This window comes from Podarcis raffonei, chromosome 17 (genome assembly GCF_027172205.1).
Source record: "Podarcis raffonei isolate rPodRaf1 chromosome 17, rPodRaf1.pri, whole genome shotgun sequence".
Classification (NCBI taxonomy): Eukaryota; Metazoa; Chordata; class Lepidosauria; order Squamata; family Lacertidae; genus Podarcis; species Podarcis raffonei.
Genome location: NC_070618.1, coordinates 36,963,036 through 36,983,007, shown reverse-complemented (window position 1 = coordinate 36,983,007; position 19,972 = coordinate 36,963,036). Strand labels below are relative to the sequence as shown.

Genomic DNA, 19,972 nt, shown 5'->3' with positions numbered 1-19,972 from the left:
TCCTGTGTGTAAGAACGGGGAAGGCAGAGCTCAAGAGAGCAAATATGGAGCATTCTTCCCAATACCCCAATGTCCGTTTGTGTCCTTGACTCCAGGACCAGCACACCAGCAACCCCCCTAGCAATTATCCTGGCCGGCCCAGAACTCACATCCGTCTGCTTCCATCTTGCTGACATAGTCCTTGGCTTTCCGGATATTCTGAGGCGTAGCTTGGATGGAGTGGCTGGGCACCCACACATTCACAACGTCCGAGAAAGTAACAATGTTGAAGTAGTCATCGTGGTGGAGGTCGCTCAGGATGACATGCATGGCCCTTTTGGTCTGCAGAAGAAAACGTCCCCACGTATAAGATCTGCTTAAGTAAATGGTATCCATGTTTCCCAAGCCACAAGGCGCTGCTCTTTGAACCTGTCCAGACTCAGGTCCATGCAACTTATCTGCAGCTCAGGGTTAATGGCTTTTGAAGTGCACGACACTCGCCTCCTCCTGCAACTTGCATTTTTTCCTCAAGAAGGTGCCATGTGCAAAGAGTTCCAAGTTCATAATAATTTTAGTATTAGCGATGCTTAATGAGTCAAAGCAGGCAATGACTGCAACACATAATTTACTTACTTCTTTACTGAATTTTTACTTCACCCTTCCTCCCAAAAGGAGCCCAGGGTGGCAAGCGACAAATACAATTAAATTTATTTATTTTTAAAAATTAAGAACATCTAAAAACGTTTTAAAACAGTCGCAGATAGGGTGAAAAGTGACTTTTCTCTCCCCCTCTTCCCCACGAAAGCTTCTCTTGAGGTTTGCGTTGCTGAATGGAGCAGGCTGTGGTGCAGCAGACCAAATGGGAAGAAGGAGATTTGTTGAAAATTTGGAGGAGTCATTTTTTGTGAGGTGCTTCTTCCTTTGCACACAGCATAAAAACCTGGTAATGCTCTGACATTATGGAATTGTACTAATTGTTTTGATGAATTTCTCGTTTGCTTCGTCAGTTACTGCGTTTGAAATTATAGTGATTGCTGTGTTTGTTGTTTTTTAATGCTATTGTTGTGGTTCTTGCGAGTCGCGTTGATTTGTTGTTAGAAAATATTAAATCAACTCAGCTCAACAACATTTAAAGTTTAGATTCAACATTTAAAATGGATAATCCTTTACCCGTGTAATGTAGTGCTAAGCATATTGGACTAGGACTGGGTTCAAATCCCCCCACAGCCATGAAGATTGCACAGTGACACTGTGGGTCAGTGACACTCTCTTGGCCTAGCCTACCTTACAAGATCGTTGTGTGGAGAAGGAGGAGAAGCATGTATGCCACCTTGAGGAAGGGTGGGATAAAAATGTAGCCATAATAGTAATAATATGTTCCCTTCTGTTTGTCTTCACACAGCCTGTTCACACTGACATTCAACCCTTGCATGGCACTGAGCCCAATTCTAGCATATAAGCACCCGGGAATTGGACTTAGAAGATGTGCATCTTGGGAAATAACAACCCATGTTTTCCTTCTGGACTACGGCACATGTGCCAACACAAAGACACCAATTCAGGGCAAAGGGACCCTTCATGTTTGCAACTTCACCTGTTTCATCTTGGTGCCATACATGGAGCCACTGACATCGATAACAAACACCACGTCCTTCTGCACAGGGGGCAAGCCCCTCGGGGCAAAGAAGTGGACAAAGTAGCCATTGTAGATCTGAGAGAGAGAGAGAGAGAAGTAGAACGGTCACTCTGGAAAGGGTGCGCACTATCATTTAATCCAGGGGTCGGCAACCTAAGGCCCATGGGCCACAAGCGACCCATGGGGGTTGGTTAGCTGGTCCCCGAGCCACCCCTGAACCGAGCAGTCTGCTCGAGGAGTCCCCACGCGCTGCGCTAAACCGGCACAGTGCGGCGTGGGGACTCGCTTCTGCAGCACCAGAAATTGCATCTGTGCAGACGCAGATGCTGGAAATCGCGCACGTGCAATACGGCCCTCTGAGGGATTTCTGCTGGAGTGAACCAGCCCAGGCCAGGTAAACCTTGCCAACCCCTAATTTAATCCCACCCTACACAAATCCAGAGTGCAGACCCTAAGACCATTGGATGGCGCCTTGGATGCCTCCTTCCGGCAACTCCTGCAGCCAAGCTGGTGCCAAACGTTTTGCTCTGCTTTCCTTTGGACCACATCAGTGAGGCCAGCAGGGGGTCTTGTCATTTGGGCAGCCCAGGACCTCCACACACACTACCTATGCTTGCGCCCCAGAGAAGTCACTTTGGTGCTGCTAATGCAGCAAAACCAACACAGGGGGCAGCACTTAAGAGTTACTGGTCTCTGCAGCCACAGCAGGCGCTGTGATTTTCCAGTGGTTTGACTTCACCCCCAGAGCCACACTCCGCTGTCTCTTGAGACAGATGGATGCCAAAAACAAACAGTCCCAGGGATGGGGAACCTGTGGATCTCCAGATGTTGCTGGGTTTAAAATCCCACCATCCCTGACCATGGGACTGGTGGTAGTTAAAAGTCCAACAATAGTGGGAAGACAACAGACTATCCCTGCTGTTGCATTACCAGGTTCCAAGGAAAGATAGCCAGGGATGGAAATTATCTTCCTATCCTACAAGCACATCTGCAGAAAAAGTGCAGGATGTGGTATTGGGTGCAGAATTAGGCTTCCTAATAATCTCACCATCCTTCCTTCCTTTCAAGCAAGTTTTTATCTCTCATGCGTAGTTGGAAGATTTGTATGGGCAATACAAAATTATCAGAAGAATTACCAGGTCTAAATAAGATTGCCCAGTGTAACTGTGCCCCATGCAGAAAGTGAAACACTGAGAATACTGTAAATGGAAAGTACTTTATAGAGACATTCATTTGCATAAGTTATCCAGATTGCATGGTTCTGTTTTTACAGAAGCAGGACTTATTTTGAACCAAGTACTCACAGCCCTGCCTGCCTGTGACCTTGTAGGGGCATCTGGCTGACAAGCGTTGCAACACAGCTGGACTAAGCAGCCCTTCAGTTTTATCTAACAAGGTCATTCTCATGCTTGCATTGGTCTCTGCCTGGATTTCTCTGTATCACAGTCTGTGTTACCCTTTCTAAGGCAGTCCTGAAGCCCCAAATGTTCCATCTAGTCTCAGTTCTAGTTGGGTAGTCCTTTCCCTAACCTGTACGTCTCCTGCAACATCCGGCATGGTCACGTCATACTGAACCACAAAATCACCCATGATTCCTGAGCTGGAGAACTCCGCCTGCTCTTGCGGGGTTGGAGTGAAAACAATCCAAGCACAGTGTGTTCCTTTCTCCACCCGAGTAGATGGCGGCACAACAGCATCACCTGAAAGGAAATGGCAAATTCATCCGTCGACGAGGTTGAGGGCTGCTGGCTCACCCATGAATGACAGCAACAGCACAGAATGAAGTGTGTGAATCAGCCTTTACAGATCTAGCACTACAGACAGAACTTCCAAATCCTTTTAACTGGGGTCAGGGCTCATCCACACTTCTGCTTGTCCCAGGCCTAGAAAGCAGGGGTCCAAGAAGTTTTCCGCTTGCCCTGTGCTTTCCAGGTCTGAGTGGTTTTCTGTTTGCCCGGCCACCTTCCTCAGGAAAACCCACTCTTTACCACTGTATCAGAACAAACGTCAACCAGCAGAAAATCCAGTTGATGTTTGCTCTGATTCAGCAGTAATGAGCAAGTTTTCCCAGGGGGAAAGAGGTGGGAGAAGCGGACGTGTTGCACATACGTGTGTGAACCATCCCCAAGACTTGGAATCTACAGGATAGCTGCGGTTCTGTTTCCCAGGTGTATCTACTTGCCTTTGCTGAAAGCCTAAGATTTTGGGAGCAAAAGCTACAAAACCAACACCCAAATCTGCAATTCACCTCCTCCTGTGTTACAACTGTGGTGAAAGCAGGTGGTGTCACAACACAGAGTGTACCGCAGTGGTCTGGAACCTGCTTAAACCTGGACAGCCGGTCACACCAAAACTGCCAAAGCTGCCACACCAGTTCCAGGAGTGACTGCCATGTCTCTGACTCCTGCTGTCATCCGTGGGTAATGAACAGATTACGCTAGTAGGATTGCAAGAAGTTTTGTAAGGATGACTATTCGAAATATTGCAAGAAAGACTATGAGGAGAATTATTAGTTAATGGTAATTAAGAGTAATAGAGAAATTAAGAAATGCAGAATAAGTGGTAAAGAACAGAAAATCATCAGAGGTGTTGACGGAAGTCTAAAATACAGTCATACCTCAGGTTAAAGTCGCTTCGGGTTAAATCTTTTCAGGTTGCGTTCCGCGGTGACCCGGAAGTAACGGAATGGGTTACTTCTGGGTTTCGCTGCTCGTGCATGCGCAGATGCTCAGAATGATGTAATGTGCATGCGCAGACACGGCAAATCGCGACCCGCGCACACGCAGACACGGGTTGCGTTCTGCTCATGATGTGACCAGGGCTCCGGAACGGATCCCGTTCACATCCAGAGGTACCACTGTATTGTATAAGATAAGAAGTTATGTTATAGGATTGTTGGAAATGATATGTTAAAAAAAACTAATAAAAATGTATATATAAACCTGGACAGCCGGCTGACTATCAAAGCGAGAGATAATAATAAAGCACAATGGAGAAACATATTATCCTTTTTTTACAAAAAAGGCCAAAAGTGACGCTTATCTGGAAGCCCCCTGACCATGCAGCTGGAGAACTCCATACCTCGAAGGGTGTTGGTCAGCAGTCGGCTCGTGCGGAGTGGCAGCACATGGACGTAGCTGATGCCGGTGCGCTCGGAGATGCTCACCTCCACGCTGAGGTTCCTTACCACCTGATGGGGCCGGATGCTGATGGCATGCTGGTACTTGCCCAAATGCCGCTGCAGCAGCTCTTCGTAAGTCAGCTCAAAGGCCACCTTGCCCCCTGCCTCCACGCTGGCTGACACCCTGAATTTTTCCGTTTCTCGGTCCCTGGGAAACGTCACTCAATAGCAGGTTATCGGAGACGATGTTTGCTCTTTGAGAACCCACTTGGCTGGACCCCTGCACTTGCGGCACTCCCGCTCATTATCAATCTTGACTGGTTGTGTGAACAATTCCGCAAAAGAACAGAGCAGGCTGCAATTGGCCATGCTTTCAAAAATCTTCCTGAAGGGGGTTGAGTGGTGGATATCACTGACTACCCCTCTCCTGGCATGCTTACAAACAGATTCTGAGCCTGGACCAGCCAGCCAGCCAGCTCAGCCCTCTCCCATGATTGTCCCATTCTCCCTTCCACCAGGTTTTCCATTCCCATTCCCCAAAAGTCAGCCACCATTTTGTGGACACTGAGCATGCTCTGTCCTCCTTAAGATTCGCCACACCCAGTATTCTTTTTGTACTTTGGCAAACCTTGAGATTTCCCCAAGCCTGCAGATACTTCATTAATATACTCATTTTTATCCACTTTAGGTACACTTTATATGCATTTCTGTATGCTTTATTTGCTTGGAGAATTGCAAGGCAAAATTCAGAGAAGGGGGGATTTTGAATTGTGGCTGCGTTTCAGTTTGTGCATTGCTTCGGAAGGTTTGAATCAGGAAGGTTCTCCTTCAAATGCAAACAGAATCAAATATCTCCCCTACCCCAAGTTCCAGTCCTTATGCAGTCAGAACAGCTCCATCCAGACTTGCGAGGGCGGGGGGCAGAATCCAAAGGTTTGCAAAAGGACAAACATTCATTCTTCAGGGGGGGAAGCACTTGGGTGAAGCCTCCCCAAACAGCCCAATGGAGCATGCTCAGTGGGAATGGAATGCTGGTGGTGAACAGGGGATGGACTGGGCTATCTGAGAGGAGGGCTTAGCTACACAGAAGTGCTTCACACTGCAACATTTTGTTGCAGGTTGCACTGATTGGTCTCTGCTGTTTCAGAGCAGGCTTGTGAGGTTACGCTTCTCACATGTGAGATTTGAGCTGTGGGCACATGAAAGGCCCCTAGCTATCCCTGGGGGAGGGCAAAGGTCGCATGGGGGGAGGGTCCTAGGGAGGGTCTCTTACTTGGTGCCAACATGAGCTGCTGTCTTCCCCTGCCTGCGGGCTTCATCATACATCTTCTTTGCCTGGTGCTTCTCCTTCACCTCAGCCACATAGATTTTCTCATTAATGGTCCTGGAATGTACAGAAAAAAGTCACCCATGACTCCTTGTAGACTCTGCTAATACCATGAGTACAGATGAGATCAAAAGGAAACGATAAAAAGTTTTAAATATAGATCTGTGAACAGGTAAAGGGGACTGAGAACAACAGCTGTCAGAATTGTTCTGCACTGCACCCTCTTTACAAAACAGGATGTGGAAAATAATACTGCTAGCTTCCTACCCTGGTAGCTCTAGTTTCCCAAAAATCTTCCTGAGCTGGGGAGAGAGAGAGGGGCACTCATTTGTGCCAGGGCTCACCAGAGCACAACTCTGGCATCTGTTTTCAATGCCAGAGATCAACCCTGAAATATATAGTTGGTTGAGTGTGGGAGAGATGAGATTGACAGCAAGCTTCAAAGGTCTGCGATTGGCTCTATTCAATAGGAAATTGCAAAGAAACCCCAGTGTATTGGAAGAATGAGTGCCGTGGCAACATTTTTACACTTTGGAGTAATCAGAGATAAAGGAGCTCCCGGGGAATGTTCCCATGTAGCCTCAAACACTAGGATGGAGTTGGCAGTACAGTAGTGAACTTACCTTTCCCCACCCCAATTAAACTTCTGGAAGTTTATATGAAGACTCTGCTGAGTACACACATGAGGGATTAGAGACCTGTGGCTTGGCATGCGCTGTTGCACTTTCACTCCCATTGCTGACCATAGTATCTGTGGGCTGGAGCTGATGGAAGCCCAAGAACTTAAGGCGAGCCTCCTGGAGCAGACCATCTATTATTAATTTTTTAGCAACATGTATATTTTATTTTAAGGACGCGGGTGGCGCTGTGGGTTAAACCACAGAGCCTAGGGCTTGCCGATCAGAAGGTTGGCAGTTCGAATCCCCGCAATGGAGTGAGCTCCTGTTGGTTGGTCCCTGCTCCTGCCAACCTAGCAGTTCAAAAGCACACCAGTGCAAGTAGATAAATAGGTACCACTCCAGTGGGAAGGTAAACGGCATTTCCGTGCACTGCTCTGGTTTGCCAGAAGCGGCTTAGTCATGCTGGCCACATGACCCGGAAGCTGTACGCCGGCTCCCTCAGCCAATAAAGCGAGATGAGCGCCGCAACCCCAGAGTCGGTCACAACTGGACCTAATGGTCAGGGGTCCCTTTACCTTTACCTATATTTTATAATCATAAGGAAGTTCTTATGCACCTCCTTCAACTTTCAGATTAAGACATATTACTCTGGTTGGTATACAAGAATGAAATGTTTTCTTGGTAGCAACCTGAAACATTTTATATAGTTCTGCTGCAAGTACACAATTTTTAATAAGGCCTTGAATCCCATAGTACATGCAATTTGTTTTCGTACCAAACGCTATTTCAGATTAATCTGATAACAACTGTCTGTCAGACAGTTAAATGACATTAAGTATCTTGAACTTTCAAAAAGGTACCTTAACCCTGGGATCTAGATTCTGAATTTAAGAGGTGAAAAAAGATGGATGCCAATGTATTAATATTAAAAACCATTAGGAATACTTTGAGGGGGGGAAAATTAGCTGCCTCCTGGAGCAGACCATCTAGTCTAGCATCCTGTTCTCACAGATGTTGATGGGAAGGCCACAAGCAGAACGTGAGCACAAGGCCCTCTTCCCTTCTGTGGTTTCCAGCAAATGGTATTTAGAAACATTACTGTCTCCAGCCATGGGATAGAGCACAGCCATCATGGTTAGTAGCTATGGATATTTCCATCCTCTGTGAATTTATCTAATCCTCTTTTAATACCATCCAGGTTGGTGGCTATTGCTGTCTCATGTGGGAACGAATTCCCTACAGGACTGTCTGCCCTGGACCCTCCAACCTTCTGTTTTGTTGGAAGCCCCTGAGAGAGGGAGGGAAACTTCTTTCTCCGCTTTCTCCACGCTAAGCCTGATCTCATGTCACTTCTTAGGGCTTGTCCACACTTCCGCTCGTGCCGTGGCTACTAAACATGGATCCCAGCAGTTTCCCACCTGACCCACACTTTCTAGGCACAGTCCATTCCCCCCCCCCCCGCCCTGCTCCTTTCCAAGGTGAAATATACTCGGAGTCGATAGTGGATTTCATGCTTTTTATTCAGCACATAGTGGTGAGGAGAAATGGAAGTTCCCCCAGAATGTCTGCTTTATATAAATTATTTACACAATGGGCCCCACGTGATTGGCTAATTCCGGGATTCTCCTGTAGGCCAATCAGGTTGCAGATTCACTTCCACCTGGAGCTGGAGTGGGTGGTTCCTGTGGACCAATCAGACTGCTGCATTTTGGATCCTATTCAACTCAGTACATAACACAAGGGAAAACCTGGACAAATGGCAATGCGGGGGAAACCTGAATTGAGTGCTAAAGAGAGGTTTTCCCTGAGGGAAAGCAGTGGAACAAGATAAGCCCTTGCTCACTTTCTCTCCCAACTAAAAGGCCTCAAATTCTGCAGGCTTTCCTCGGAGGGATTTGCTCCACCTGCTTGATCATTTCAGCTGCCCCATTCTGAACACCTGAAGACTAAGGCTCTCTGCTCAACCACTCCTATTAGAGAAGAAACATTGCTTTATGTCAGGCATGTCCAACAGGTAGATCGTGAACTACTGGTAGATCACTGGATGTCAGTGGTAGATCACTGCCCCCCCCCCAAGCTCAACAGCTTTGGCTCCCCTAAAAAAAGCTCAGCATTTTAGCCCTGCAGCCCATAAAAACGGTGCCTCCCTTCTCCCTAAAAAAGCTCAACAACTTTCACCTGAACCCCTAAAAAGGGGGTAGATCACTGCCAGTTTTTAACCCTCTGAGTAGATCACAGTCTCTTGGGATCCCCCCCCCCCCCCGCTTTATGTGAAGAGCTTAGGAACAGATATGCTGCCCCTGGCCCTGTGTTCAGGGTAAGAGGTATCTCTTTAAAACAGCCTCCCGCCACCCAGCAAACCCATCCTCTGCAATTAAAAGACAACCTCATTTGCCACTGCAGGGAAGGAAAACAAACTTCCCGCAGCAGCTTGAACAAGCCTTGCCTGTGTTCCAGGGCCTGGGAGCAGGCGGGCCGAGAGGGGGCACCGCCAGAAACAAGCCTCTGCCGCCAAGGTTTCTTTGGCTGCTGGGACAATCCTCAGCCTTCTCCCCAAGGATGTTCCTGCCCACACAAGGGAGCTTCCTTCTCTGTGCTCCATTGCGAGGGGCTTGAGGAGGTTTCATGAGGAAGTGGGAGGGGCTGGTGTGTGTCTGATGGGGAGAAAAACCTAGCTCTGGAGTTCTGGAACATCACTTGTCAGCTTTCCCCAGGGCACAGGGTAGTATTTCCCACTTCTTGCGGCTCTGCAAGCAGTTCTGTTCTTTCTCAGACCAACCACTGTAAGATTTCCATGGTTTGGCTTCCTCTGCCTTTAACAGCTGTTTGCTCTGCAGAGATGAGCAGGTGATCATGATTAGCTCCACGCTGCGAACAACTTCACCTAACTCCTGCAGATCAAACAGCTGTGAAAGACACAGGAACAGAGTTTTTTAAAAATGTTTGATTGGCAGCGCTGATGATCCAGGGCTGCCCCACCCAACCATATTCCATTACACTTATACTGAATGGGCCATCTAAACTTCTTATCTTCTTTCTCCTTCTCTTCTTCATGTTTGCTTTCCTCATCCAACTCTTTTTCTACCTGTTCTTATTCACACATTACTCTATGCCTCACCCTCAGCACATGTCCATAGCTGTCAATGTTTTTCTTTTTTTAAGGGAAATTCCCTTATTCCAAATAGGATTCCTCGCAAGAAAAGGGAAAAGTTGACAGCTATGCACATGTCTGCAGGGTATTCTCCATTGCAGGATGTGCTGAGCTGGTCTGGGGGCCTAAGAAGAGGCGCTTCCAGACTTACGCTACTTTGTGGGCAGGATTCAAGTATATTGGACTGGTCATGTTGTTCGGATGCTTGATTATTGTCTTCCAAAGCAACTACTCTATTCCCAACTGAAGTGTAATGCCAGTGACAACAAAAGAGGTTTAAAGATGCTCTCAAGACAAATCTTTAAAAATGTAGTATAAACACCGACAATTGGGAAACACTGGCCTGCAAGGGCTCCAATTGGAGAATAAGGTAAAGGTAAAGGTACCCCTGCCCGTACGGGCCAGTCTTGACAGACTCTGGGGTTGTGCGCCCATCTCACTCAAGAGGCCGGGGGCCAGCGCTGTCCGGAGACACTTCCGGGTCACGTGGCCAGCGTGACAAAGCTGCATCTGGCGAGCCAGCGCAGCACATGGAATGCCGTTTACCTTCCCGCTGGTAAGCGGTCCCTATTTATCTACTTGCACCCGGGGGTGCTTTCGAACTGCTAGGTTGGCAGGCGCTGGGACCGAGCAACGGGAGCGCACCCCGCCGTGGGGATTCGAGCCACCGACCTTTCGATCGGCAAGCCCTAGGCGCTGAGGCTTTTACCCACAGCGCCACCCGCATCCCCTGATAAGAAACTGCCCAGTACCAAGTCAGAACCATCTAACACAGTGTGGTCTAATCACCAGCAGCGGCTCTCCAGGGTTTCAACACAGGGACACTCCCAGGGATTGAACCTGGGACCTTCTGCATGCAAAGCAGATGCTCTACCGCTGAGCTACAGCCCTGGCCCTATTTGGAGAATAGCTTCTACCAAAGGCGTCATGGACAGAAGCACAAACTCAGAAAGAAAGAGAGAAATGAGGAAGGTACGTTTGGCAAATCCTCACCGTGATCAACTCCTGCCCGGTAACCTATGTCCCAACTGTGGAAGAATGTGTGGATCCAGAACTGACCTCCACAGTCACAGACACACCATTAAGACCATATTCATGGAAGACAATTTTACTTGGCTATGAGTAATCGCCAAGGAAGAAGAATTGACTGTGGACCTGTAAGGTCTTGAGCAGAGCTCCTTTCCTTGAACCATTTAAATAAGGGTGGTCCAACTTGAGGCCCAAGGGCCACATGCAGCCCTCAATGCCCTTTCTGGTGGCCCTCAGCAAAATCTGAAACACACCCCAGCCCTTGTGCCACCTTCCCAAAGCTGGGTAAGAAGGTGCTGGGCTTTGGGAAGGAGCTGTGAGGGTTCTAACAGGGTCCTCGGGTCCTCATGCCTCCTTCCCAAAGCCTAGTTAGTGCTTGTTCAGCTTTGGAAAGGAGGTGGAAGGGCTCTAGGACCATGCCAGAGCATTGCACATCCTTCCCAAAGCCCAGCTCCTTGCTTAGCTGGCTTTAGGAAAGCAGTGTGAGAGCTGGGGGAGGAGGGGACTTCAAATTTTGGGCAGCGTGCAACCCATGGGTTGCGTGTCAAAGTGCTGCTGTGGCCCACTTGGTATGAAAAGTTGGAGCACCCTGTTTCAAATGGAGACACCAGGGATTGAACCTGCGACCTTTTGCATGCAAAGTTTGTGCTCCACCACTGAGCTACATCCCTTTCAGTCCCATAAAATTATGGCTCTGTTATGGTGCCTTCCGCTAGCTCAGACTCACATGGTGAAGTTGGAGATGAAGGCCGAACTGGGCAGGTCCAGATCAAAGAAAGCTTCTTTTGCCTCTGCATGTGGGTTGCTCATGAAAGTCCACACCTGGGTGGAGGCATAGCGAGACACAACGGTTGAGCGCACCAAGAAACTGGAAATGATGAGCTAAAGAGAAAACCAAAAGGAGAGTCAGAATGAATATCAGCCATAAGGAGCCCTCGGAGAAGTGTTACCTGGATCATTTGTGAGGCAGGTGGACTTGCAGAAAATAACCATGAGAACCCTCCAAGAAGGACCAAGCACTCTTGCCATACCTGCTTTGTGTGGGGCCCCAGCTGCACAGAATAGAGCTGGATTGTGGGTGGAGAGGGGGGAAACAGCTCCAACTACAGCCTTTCAAGCCAAAATAAAACAAGATTTATTCATGCAGACATTAATATCTGTATCATTTGATCACTGATTGATTAAGTTCACAAAATATCAGCATTTGCAGGTAGCCCTTAATAATAAGCCATTCCTTCTTCTAAAGTTTTAATGGGAAGTCAGGCATGTCCAAAATCCATTTCGGGGGCCTAATCTGGCCTGCCAGTCAGTTTAATCCAGCCCCTGTGGCAGTTTATTTCCTGGGGTAAAATCCTAAAACAGGGGTCAGCAAACTTTTTCAGCAGGGGGCTGGTCCACTATCCCTCAGACCTTGTAGGGGGCCGGACTATATTTTGAAAAAAAATGAACAAATTCCTATGCCCCACAAATAACCCAGAGATGCATTTTAAAGAAAAGCACACATTCTACTCATGTAAAAACGCGCTGATTCCTGGACTGTCTGCGGGCCGGACTTAGAAGGTGATTGGGCCAAATTCGGCCCCGGGGCCTTAGTTTGCATACCCATATCCTAAAAAAACCTCAACAACTTCAATCCCAAAAAAAGACCAACAACTCTGGTTGGCCCTTTGGTCGGCCCTCACGGCCCTTCACTTCATCAAATCTGGTCCTCTTTGAAAAAAGTTTGAACACCACTGTGGTAAGTGGTTGACTCCAGACAAAACAGGTTGTTGCGTTCCCCCTTTCTTAGCTATTTTGCATCCCCAAGAGACACTCAGTTACGAAGATAAAATTATGGCTTGTATCCAACAGAGCTGTCAGGACTTCTGCCTATGCAATGAGATGTCCACTCTCTCTCCCTGTGTACATACCCCCCCAGTGGCCCTTAATCTTCTCAGAAGGAGAAAACCCAGAGGTGCACAGGGAAGGAAGAGGGACAACTTCATTGGATCCAATCCTACGGGTATATTCTACATGACCCAAATATATATGGCAAAAATTTTTTTTTAATGCATGGTCATTTGAGGCCCATACAGATATGTGTTTGTTTTCCCTAAAAAGAAACCTTGCTGGATTCCATCCTGTCAATCAGTCAGTCTACAACCACTCAAGATGCTAGCCTCTATTTATTTTTTTAATTTATTTCTTTGTTACATTTATATAGCACCTTTTCTCAAGGTGCTGTACGTGGTTGTCTTCCTCCCTATTCCATCCCCACCTGTGAGGTAGGTTAGGCAAAGAGATGGTGACTGACTCCAAGGTCTCCCAGTGAGCTTCATGGCTGAGTGAGGATTCAAACCCTGGTCTCCCAAGTCATAGGCCAACACTCTAACCCTAGGTGCCGAAATCCCAAGGGAGCAGAAAAGACTATTTATGTATGTGACTACGGCTGTGCAGATGTTATTGACCCAGAGATGGAAAGAAGATAAAGTCCCTACCAGAGAAGAATGGCAGATTAAGTTGATGGATTATGCTGAATTGGCAAAAGTGACCGGAAGAACCAGAAATCAGGAAGACCCAAATTTTAATTAGGAATGGGGGAAATTTATATTTTATCTTAAAAACCATTGTAAACAATTAAAACTGTTAGTAGGATTGGAATAACACTTGTAGTTTAATGATGAATTTTGGACATAATGGAGATGTAAAAGATTTGGATTATCATATAAGATGCAGGAGGAAATGAATAACAATAGGAGCCACAAAGGGAGATTCTTTGGAATGTTGTTTTTATGTTATATACAGTGGTACCTCAGGTTAAGAACTTAATTCGTTCTGGAGGTCTGTTCTTAACCTGAAACTGTTCTTAACCTGAGGTACCACTTTAGCTAATGGGGCCTCCTGCTGCCGCCACACAATTTCTGTTCTCATCCTGAAGCAAAGTTCTTAACCCGAGGTACTATTTCTGGGTTAGCGGAGTCTGTAACCTGAAGCGTCTGTAACCAGAGGTACCACTGTATTGGATATGTGATTGTAAAACTTTGATCTGAAAACTGAATAAACAAGCAAACAAATAATTTTGTGGTGCAGTTCGTCAACCAAATAATGCTTTTTCATTTGTCCTGCCACTTTCCCCAGGAAAGCCCATTGTTTGAATCAGAACTAATGTCAATCCGCAGAAAAAACAATTGACATTTGTTCCAATTCAGCAGTAAGCCGTGGGTTTTCCCAGGGGAAAGTAGCAAGACAAGCGGAAGTGTGGACAAGCCCTTAGTTGAACACCACCTTAAATTTCTAACATTTGTAGAACTTGAGATACAAGGCTCAATGAAGAGAAGCTTTTCTTCTCTCTCTCTATGTATTGATGAGAAACTTCCCTCCTCCCCACTTCGTGTGCTTTACTTTGCCTCCCCCCCCCCCGGGAAAAAATCCTGTGGGTACCGTTGCAGGTAACTGTTTGTTTTAAATTTGGGGTTTGTTTAAAATTTCAAAATGGTGTCCCCCAGCTGCAGACAAAGCAACGCAATCTATTCTAGCACCTCTTTCTGCTACCTTTGCATAACAAACCTTGCAGTGACATGACTGTGGTAAAAAAAAAAAAGGATGGTTGATCAGTAATAAATTAACTGGTAATCCAACATGATCACCTACCTCTGTTTTGGGGGTCTTCACTTGGCGTGTAGACCTCTGTGGAAGAAAACAAAAAGAGTTTGTTCTTTCAAAAGGAAAAGTGAATGTGCTGGATCAAACTAAATTACAAGCAACTGCATGGGATTGCTATCCCCAAACAATTTTCCAAAGCAAATCTGTTTACTTTGGTGTAATCAAGGGTCTTCCAAATACTGGAATGATTACGAAATTGAAATGTAGAAGAGAATGTGCTAGCTGTCACTGGATGAATGTGGTTAAAACAGCTTGAGCTGCAAGCATCCTGATGTTCCAGGGACAGTTATGGATCGAGGGTGTGACTTTCTTTCTGCTTGCAGACTTCGCATGGACATCTGATTGGCCACTGTGGAAAACAAAATGCTGGACTAGATAAGAGTTTGGTCAAATTCAGGGCAGTACTCTTAAGTTTCATATGTGCTTAGGAGAATTCCCAGACTGTGAGCTTCAGTCTTCAAGAAAGACCAGACCTCATTAACAACAGCAAAAAGTCACACCATTTCCTCCAGATTACAACCTGCCAAACCACAGAGTCAGTCTGTTTTACAGGAATATGTAGTTTCCTTTGAAAGCCTTGGTTATAAAATCTGTTTACAATTAAAATTTGTATGGTTTCGGTCAACTGGGCTGAGGCTGGGGATGTGGAGACACAGACATTTATTTCTGCCATGTTATAGTCAAAGAGAGTCATCTGCCCTTCTTTTATCAGGTACAGTTTTCAGCAAGCACTGTGCTGGACTGTGCGTACACCAATTCTAGCCTGTTCTCAGCAGTCAATAATGGATGCCTGCTGTAATTCCCTTTTTTGCACAAATCTTGGAGCCCCTTGGCCTCTCATTGGAATCTGCAAAACTTTAGGTTCTAGGGGTGTGCCAAAACGACCAGTTTGTGTGTGTTTTGACTCATTGGCTAATTGACAATTTCCTTCATATTTCTTCATCCTGTCTTCTGTATATTCCTAATTCATCTTGCCAGGTGTCTTCAAAGAGTCCATAAAAGTTATATTCCTACGCATCTGAAAGTCAGGCAAGCTTTGCCTTCTTTACCTCAGGGAATCCACTGAACTGCCTGCTTCCTTTCAGGTCATGCCATCCCCACCACAGGTGACATTTCCAGTTCTACCAACTTTGTTTTGCATTGCTCAGCCAGCCATTTCTTTCCAAACATGCAACTACGTTCCCCTTTGAAGACTGCAAGCTCAGGAAAAAGTGTTATGATCTGTGCTTACTTAAAACAAACAGCCATTTATTCTGAGTGGAGATTCAGCTAGCATAGGCCTTGGGATCCAGAATAAATCATGCATTTTCACAAGTAAATATTTTGTTCTAATTTAAATTATTGTGACTCTTAATGGGACTCACACCCTACTTTAGCATCAACAATGTCTGCAGCTCACTTGCTCAGCCCACCTCCCCAAAGATCAAGGAAACAAAAGCTGACACCTTGAAGGCAGTGCCTGTGGTTCTCCTGGACTCAAGTCTGGCGCACCATCTCCACTTAAAAGACAACTGTTGAAGTGCCAACAGTGGAGGAATGGCAGATGAAGATGATGGACTTTTCGGAGTGAGCCGCCTGACCGGAAGAGTCCGCAACCAGAAGGAGGAGTACCAGGAGGAATGGATGAAATTCAAAGACTATTTAGTTAAATATGCTAAGATAATTTAAATAGAAATACTTGCAAATACCAGATAGGCTTAGGATAAATATGTGATGTTATAGAATAATATGTTTAAAGTTAAAATGAAAAGAAAGAAAGACGTTAATTGATTAAGTAAATTTTATGAGAAATTTGTTTTGGGAAACTGTTACAATGATATACATTGAAATTCAGCCAGGGGGATTCGAGGAAGTCACATAACAATGTTATTAAGAGTGGAATAATTACAGTTAGGATTTATGTTTGTTTGTTTATAATTTTTGGAAAATCAATAATTTTGGGGGGGGGAAGTAAAAATAAACGACAACTGTTAAGTTGTGGGTGAACATATCAGACGACACAGCGATTCTTCAGACAGCTCTTGTTTATTCACAGGCCAGAACAGAACTGAGCTGAAGGGTTCAGCCAACCTGCTTATATAGAGCTCAGCTGCAACGCAACAGTAACAACTTTCTGTAACTATCCAATCACTGAATGTCATTTTCAATTCCTTATTTGCATATGTGGACCTGAGTGAAAACTATCTACAGTATCCCCCTGCTGGCCCAGGGTGAGAACTCCAGTACATAACAACAACCATGTAGCGCAGTTGGATAAAAGCTCAGCCAGGGGCCTTGAAGAGCTGCTGCTGAGAGTAGCTGAGATTGTAAGCCTGAAGGTAGGGACTGCTTTTCTCTTTGTTGACTTGTACGTAGTTCTGGGAATGTTTTCAGCTGAAGAGTGGGGCACAAATGCTTAAAATAACTTATCGATAGTCAATGTATTGTGACTATATTAAGCCATAAGCCATAATCCATGACGAGCAAACCCTCCAAGTATCTCGATTTTCCAGGAGGAGGGGCTGCCACCACTGAAGCCCCAATCCCGCAAGACATGCTGGCTAATGAGAATGGGAGGAAGAAGAAGAAGAAGAAGAAGAGGAGGAGGAGTAGTTTGGATTTGATATCCCGCTTTATCACTACCCTGCAAGAACATCAAAACTATCCATTCTTAAGGAAGTCAGCCCTGAGTGCTCACTAGAAGGACAGATTGTGAAGCTGAGGCTCCAATACTTTGGCCACCTCATGATGTTGGGAAAGATGGAGGGCACAAGGAGAAGGGGACGACAGAGGACGAGATGGTTGGACAGTGTTCTTGAAGCTACCAGCATGAGTTTGACCAAATTGCAGGAGACAGTGGAAGACAGGAGTGCCTGGTGTGCTCTGGTCCATGGGGTCACGAAGAGTCGGACACGACTAAACAACTAAACAACAATAAAGGAGTCTCAAAGCAGCTAACAATCTCCTTTCCCTTCCTCCCCCACAACAAACACTCTGTGAGGTGAGTGAGGCTGAGAGAGAGACTTCAAAGAAGTGTGACTAGCCCAAGGTCACCCAGCAACTGCATGTGGAGGAACAGGGAAGCGAACCCAGTTCACCAGATTACAAGACTACCGCTCTTAACCACTACACCACACTGGCTCTCCACACTGGAAGGACATCAGGCAGGGATGAAACGCCTTAGTATTCTGATTTTTCATTTAGATACAAATCAAGTTATTTTTTAAAAACATAGGGTGGGGGTATCATAAAATAAATTGAGACTTATTCATTAATCATAAATTATATTGAACTGATGTGTTTGTTTTGATGGGAACTTTATAGGTTGGTTATCTGTGTGAACATCCTGTCATCTGATTTTTTTTTAAAGATTCAGCCACAGAGGAGATCTTCACAAGTTTCTTGTGCCAGAAATATTGTTTCCTGCTCTGTTTAGAACACAAAACCTTTTCCATGTCTTCCTTGATTTTATGAAATAGGGTAAATCGCATCATTCTAGGTCAGCACTGCCAAATCTACATGGATCTGAAATATATATATATTTTTAGTAACGTTTTATTTTTTCAAACAGTTTCTCTGTAGTTAGAAAGAGCTGAGGTAAGAAGCATTAAAATTAACGTTGGAGTCCAGTTAATCTAACCATGATTTTAAGAAGCAAAAAACAGCAGAAGATGTGAGATTAGAGGAGACAACTTTCCCTAATTTGTTTCATTGCAGGCACTGCTTCACGTGGTAAAAAATGTTCTAGGACACTAACCACTTTTTAATGCTTGTTCTCAAATCTTGCCATTCATGGATTGCACCTGCTGTGGCTTTTGGTCTATCAAAGTTTGGATGGAAATAAGTCACAGCTGCCATGGACTGGATTTGGACCAAGATATCGCACTGATGGTGACTGCCTGGAATTATGTAGCAAACAAGGACTCTGATTCCTCTCAGCTACAACAACGAAGGTCCAGTACTACAGGGCATGAGAAATACTTCAGCCAGCACGTAGCTTCCCCCTTCTACAGCTGGTCAGAGTTAATGAGTTAATTTCTTAGCCTGAATAAACTGAAAACTAATATTCCTGGGTGGGAGGAAGAGATGGAAAATCAAGGCATCTCTGTATTGATGTCAAGATGGTGCCGTTTTTGGTCCCATTAGATAAGGAACACAAAATAGGTGAGGGAATACCAGACTCTGTTGGAAGAAGAATATGCAAGATTTTGAGTCATTCAGAACTCTTCACCTAGCAGAATGGAAATATGTGTTACCCAGCTTTGCAGTCTGTCTGTAGAGAAAGAGAGAGAGAGCGGACTCTTTATTTTGCCCAATAAGGAGTTCTGCGTAACCCTAATGTTTGCATCCTGCTTCACCTCTACTTCCAACACAGATACACCCACTTGTCTATTCTGCATTGCACAATCCTAGGCAATTTGATCCGAAAAGAGAAGACTTCACTAGTGTTTCCTCCCCTCCCTTCTCCACCTTTTGGAACCCATTGATTTTTCAAAGGCAGAAGAAGAACTCGGGAATATTTCTATTCAACCTTTCCACTGCTCTTGAACTATTTGGCACTGCTGCCTCCAGCTGACCTGACCGTTCAGTAGTCCTCTTAAAACAAAAAACAAACAAACAAACAAAAAACAGCCAAGCATCATTTCACCCTTACATTTGTCTGGCTCCCAGCAGGACTTACCTCGTGAGAAGGTATGTGGATTTGTATAGGGTGCCCTGTGCTACATAAAGGTGACAGGATCAGGAAGAGACAGAAAGAATATCCCAGGAGCTGCTCCATCGTGGTGGTGACTGGCATGAAAGTTCTGCCTCGTCTTTGCGGAAGGCTTTGTGGATGAGAACGCCTCCTTGGCATCCCTTTCGTTTGTGCTTTTAAAACTTAGGTTTCTTTTTTCTTTCTTTTTTTCATAAAAAGGACCTATAAATGTAGCATTCATCCTGATACAAGCCTTGATTGTCCATGCATCCAAGACTGGAGGGTGGCCAGTTTCACTCGCTACTCCATAAGATGAAATGAAAACAAAATATTCTGAAGAGCCCGTGTCCTGTTTTCAGCACTTGATGAGGGCTCTGGAAAAAAAATAAACAGACCACAAATATGCTGCGTAAATAGACGATGGGTCCAGATCGCCAAGGGGACAGAAGAAGGTCACTGCAAAATGACTAGCATTGCTACTTGTACCTGCTGCAGTGTTCCTTGGCAGAGAAGAAACCAAAAATAGGTCAAAGCTTCCTAAACAGAGGAACAGAAAACTCCCCAGTTCATTGGATGTGTGGAAGGAAGGGAAATATTTCCTCAATGCATGATTCTTAGCGAATTTACACAGTTCCTTTTGGTCCTCATCTAATCCTCTGATTTTTGAAAGAAGCAAACCTCCCTCCTTGCAATGAAGCAAACAAACCCAAAATGCAAGAATGTCCCTTATCGCCTTTACCATTTATCTTAGTGTTGGAAGTCCTGGCAAGAAATATTCATGAAAATACAGAA

The 19,972-nt window shown here is 45.5% G+C and overlaps 1 protein-coding gene and 1 non-coding gene across 2 annotated transcripts in view; both read right to left on the bottom strand.

Annotated features, from left to right (window-relative positions):
- The window catches only part of ITIH6 (inter-alpha-trypsin inhibitor heavy chain family member 6), a 29,435-nt gene extending 9,748 nt beyond the window's left edge, over positions 1 to 19,687 (bottom strand). Inside the window, exons 1-8 of the mRNA XM_053371460.1 lie at positions 19,166 to 19,687; positions 14,494 to 14,529; positions 11,591 to 11,745; positions 6,010 to 6,120; positions 4,697 to 4,944; positions 3,146 to 3,315; positions 1,574 to 1,690; positions 150 to 321 (exon numbers count right to left, since the gene is read on the bottom strand). Coding sequence (XP_053227435.1) covers positions 150 to 321; positions 1,574 to 1,690; positions 3,146 to 3,315; positions 4,697 to 4,944; positions 6,010 to 6,120; positions 11,591 to 11,745; positions 14,494 to 14,529; positions 19,166 to 19,339 — 1,183 coding nt within the window. The 5' untranslated portion in view covers positions 19,340 to 19,687. The remainder of the gene's footprint in view (positions 1 to 149; positions 322 to 1,573; positions 1,691 to 3,145; positions 3,316 to 4,696; positions 4,945 to 6,009; positions 6,121 to 11,590; positions 11,746 to 14,493; positions 14,530 to 19,165) is intronic.
- TRNAA-UGC (transfer RNA alanine (anticodon UGC)) lies at positions 10,654 to 10,729 on the bottom strand. The gene has a single exon. It is a non-coding gene; the product is annotated as a tRNA-Ala (tRNA).
- Positions 19,688 to 19,972: the final 285 nt, after the last annotated feature.